Genomic DNA, 2,952 nt, shown 5'->3' with positions numbered 1-2,952 from the left:
AAAGGAAAGCAGAATGTTTTATCATGATTTTTGCTTCGATGACTTTAGGACAAATTTTAAAAAGTCCTAAAAAAAAAGAAATCTTTAATTTATATGTGGTTATCATATGTTAGGTTGCTGGGAAAGTAATGATATATTTTTCTATGCAAAAATTCATCCTAACTTTCCTGATGACCCAATACAAAGTCTAAATCCCTTTGCCTATAATTCAACATCTTCCATGATACAATTTCTTCCTGCCTTTCAAGTCTTTTCTCCATGACATCCTAATGTTCTAATTCTGGGGTCAGCAAACTATACCCTACAGGCCAATTCTAGACCACCAACTTTTTTATTTATTTATTTTTTTGAAAGAGAGATTTCTGCTATAGGAAGTGGGTACTCACTGGAGAGAAAGAAAAAGACAGAGAGATAGAAAGTGAAAAATCACCCCTCAGTGGGATGGCCATGCCACAATCCCTTTTCCTCCATTCTCCTCTCAGGATTTTGGGCACACACGCACATGTACCTGGTGTGAGTTTAAGCCACTGGGCTTGGATTCGAACAGCAGTCAACTACATGAGAGTCTAGTGACGTAACTATTATGCCATCTGCTGGTCCCCCTCCACCTACTTTTATAAATAAGGTTTTACTGGAGAACCGTCATGCACACTCATTTACAGAAGGTCTGTCTGTTCCTGTAGTACAATGACAATGCTAAGTAGCCATAGCTGCAACAAAGACTATATGATCCATTAGGTCTAAATATTTGACTTTTCACAGAAAAAGTTTGCCAATAACTGAACTAGACTATTAGAGTCTAGTTTAGTAGAAATAAATAAAATAGCTACTGTTAACTGAATGCTTGGGTTCCTTCCAAATACTAGTCTGCCAACAAAGTGTTACTCTTGTTTTAATGAAAGAAGGAAAAGATGGAAACAAAGGAAGGGAGAGAAGAAAGAAGATATAATGTGACCATGATCACACAGCTGGCGAGTGCAGGGACTGGGATTGAGATCATGTGCTCTGAACATGTTCTAAGACTCAAAAAGGCCATAAACTCTCCACTGGGCCTACTGCTTCCTTTTTCTTCTACAGAACTTGGGATTCGAGCTGCTTTGGTTAGTCAGGATATTCTTTATCTTTTTACAAAGCATCAATTTCCCTTTAAGACTTATTGCTGCCTGATGAAATCGTATGCATTGTTGGATGACAAACTCAAGAGCTACTTCTCTTCTTTAGGTACAGCCAGAGAATAATTCCCACTATAAATGCCCACAGAACTTCAGTCATATCCTCGTGCTACCGAACACATCCACCCCATACATTTACTGACAGCAAAAGACAAGTCTTTTTGAATGTCCTGTATATAACCTAGGACAAGGCCTTCCACATAATAAACAATAAATATTCACCTAATGAATGGACTAATCTAGATAAAAATATTGGGTGTTTTAATTTGTGTTTTTAAGATAAGATACTTAATTTATAATTCAACAAAAACCCCAAGCCTTTTCTAAACAATAGAAATGTCTTTTTACTAAATGATTTTCACTATTTTAGCCTACATTTCTTACAAAAATCAATTTTAAAAGGAATGGAAAGTTCAAAGGAATTAAACACATTTAATATTTTCTACCAGTTTCATAAAGTAATAAATTTAGCAGATGTATTACATGTACTATTTTGCTAGGATAGAAAAATTTTTCTCGATGTGTAAATGAATGAAAAATTGATAAGTTATTGGAAATTAAGAATAAATCAGATATAAAGAATACAGAAGGATGCACTAAAAGTAGTTTAAGAAGTGAGTTTCATATGTACAAGTTTCTTTATATAGTGTGAATAAGATAGTCAAAAGTCAGTCACATAGTAGAAACTGTAACAGAAAACATTAGAATTAAAGAGAATTAATTATATTCAAATCAGACACCTACCTGCATCACTTTCTGTTGAATCTCTTCTAACTGTGTGCGCTTACTCCGTTGCCTACAAACTTCCTGGTAGCGGGTATATTGCTCTCGGAGTGAATCCAGTAATTTCATAACCTGTGGTTGTGCAAGCAGCTCATCATCCATAGGAGACCATGAGACCCCTCCATCTGAGCCATTAAACCGGCGCTGCTGCAATTCGGATAACAATTCATGCCCTTCACAAGTGAAAGATACTTGTCATTAATATCCATAAAAAAGGCAATTCTTAGTTCTTAATCATCTTAAATCTATTTCCTTATTTTTAAATCCTATCTGTATAGTGGTTGTGAGTTGTATATCTATAGTTGGATCCCATGACTGGTCACAGTTCAAGTCATGCCCAGTGACTTGAAAAACATGCCAGGTACATATGCACGCAGTCCACAAATCTAGACTGGTTGGAGTCATAGAGGAAAAATGATCGCAACATGAACATTCCCCACTCGGGGGTGCTTGCTCTTTCTTTAGAGAGCATGCATGCTTTCTGGCATTAAAAAACAAAAAATAGGGGCCAGCAGGTGGCATGGTGGTTAAGATGCTGGACTTCTATGTGCCTGATGACACATAGTTTGAGTCCCAGATCTTGTGGCTTGAAACTCATGCCAGGTACATGTGCATGCATGCTCAAAATCTTGAGAGGAGAATGGAAGAGAAGCGACTGTGGTGTGGCGTCACCCTTCCTCTGTGTGTGTGTGTGTGATTTCTTACTTTCTCTCTGTCTCACCAACAAGCTCACATACCCTATAGCAAAAATCTCTCTTAAAAAACAAAACAAAACAAAACAAAACAAAACAAAACAAAACAAAAACAGAACCTATCTGTATACTTGCCTACCTACCTGCCAGGTCATAAGTAATGAAGTACAATTTAAAATTCCATATACTACAATAAGTAGAAAAACTACATATGTGTATATATTTGTGCACATATATATTAGGTTGCATATTTAAATGCCACATATTATAAATATATATGCTATACTATATAATATATATATCCT

The 2,952-nt window shown here is 36.0% G+C and overlaps 1 protein-coding gene across 1 annotated transcript in view; it reads right to left on the bottom strand.

Annotated features, from left to right (window-relative positions):
* SESTD1 (SEC14 and spectrin domain containing 1) overlaps positions 1–2,952 on the bottom strand; it is a gene marked incomplete in the record, with an annotated part of 145,410 nt that overhangs the window by 36,280 nt on the left and 106,178 nt on the right. The window contains 1 exon segment of the mRNA XM_027773110.1: positions 1,917–2,128. Coding sequence (XP_027628911.1) covers positions 1,917–2,128 — 212 coding nt within the window.

The sequence above is a fragment of the Tupaia chinensis genome, unplaced genomic scaffold (assembly GCF_000334495.1).
Source record: "Tupaia chinensis unplaced genomic scaffold, TupChi_1.0 Scaffold000322_1, whole genome shotgun sequence".
Taxonomy (NCBI): Eukaryota; Metazoa; Chordata; class Mammalia; order Scandentia; family Tupaiidae; genus Tupaia; species Tupaia belangeri.
Note: the sequence above shows the minus strand (reverse complement) of the source record. Positions and strands in the feature narration are given on the sequence as shown.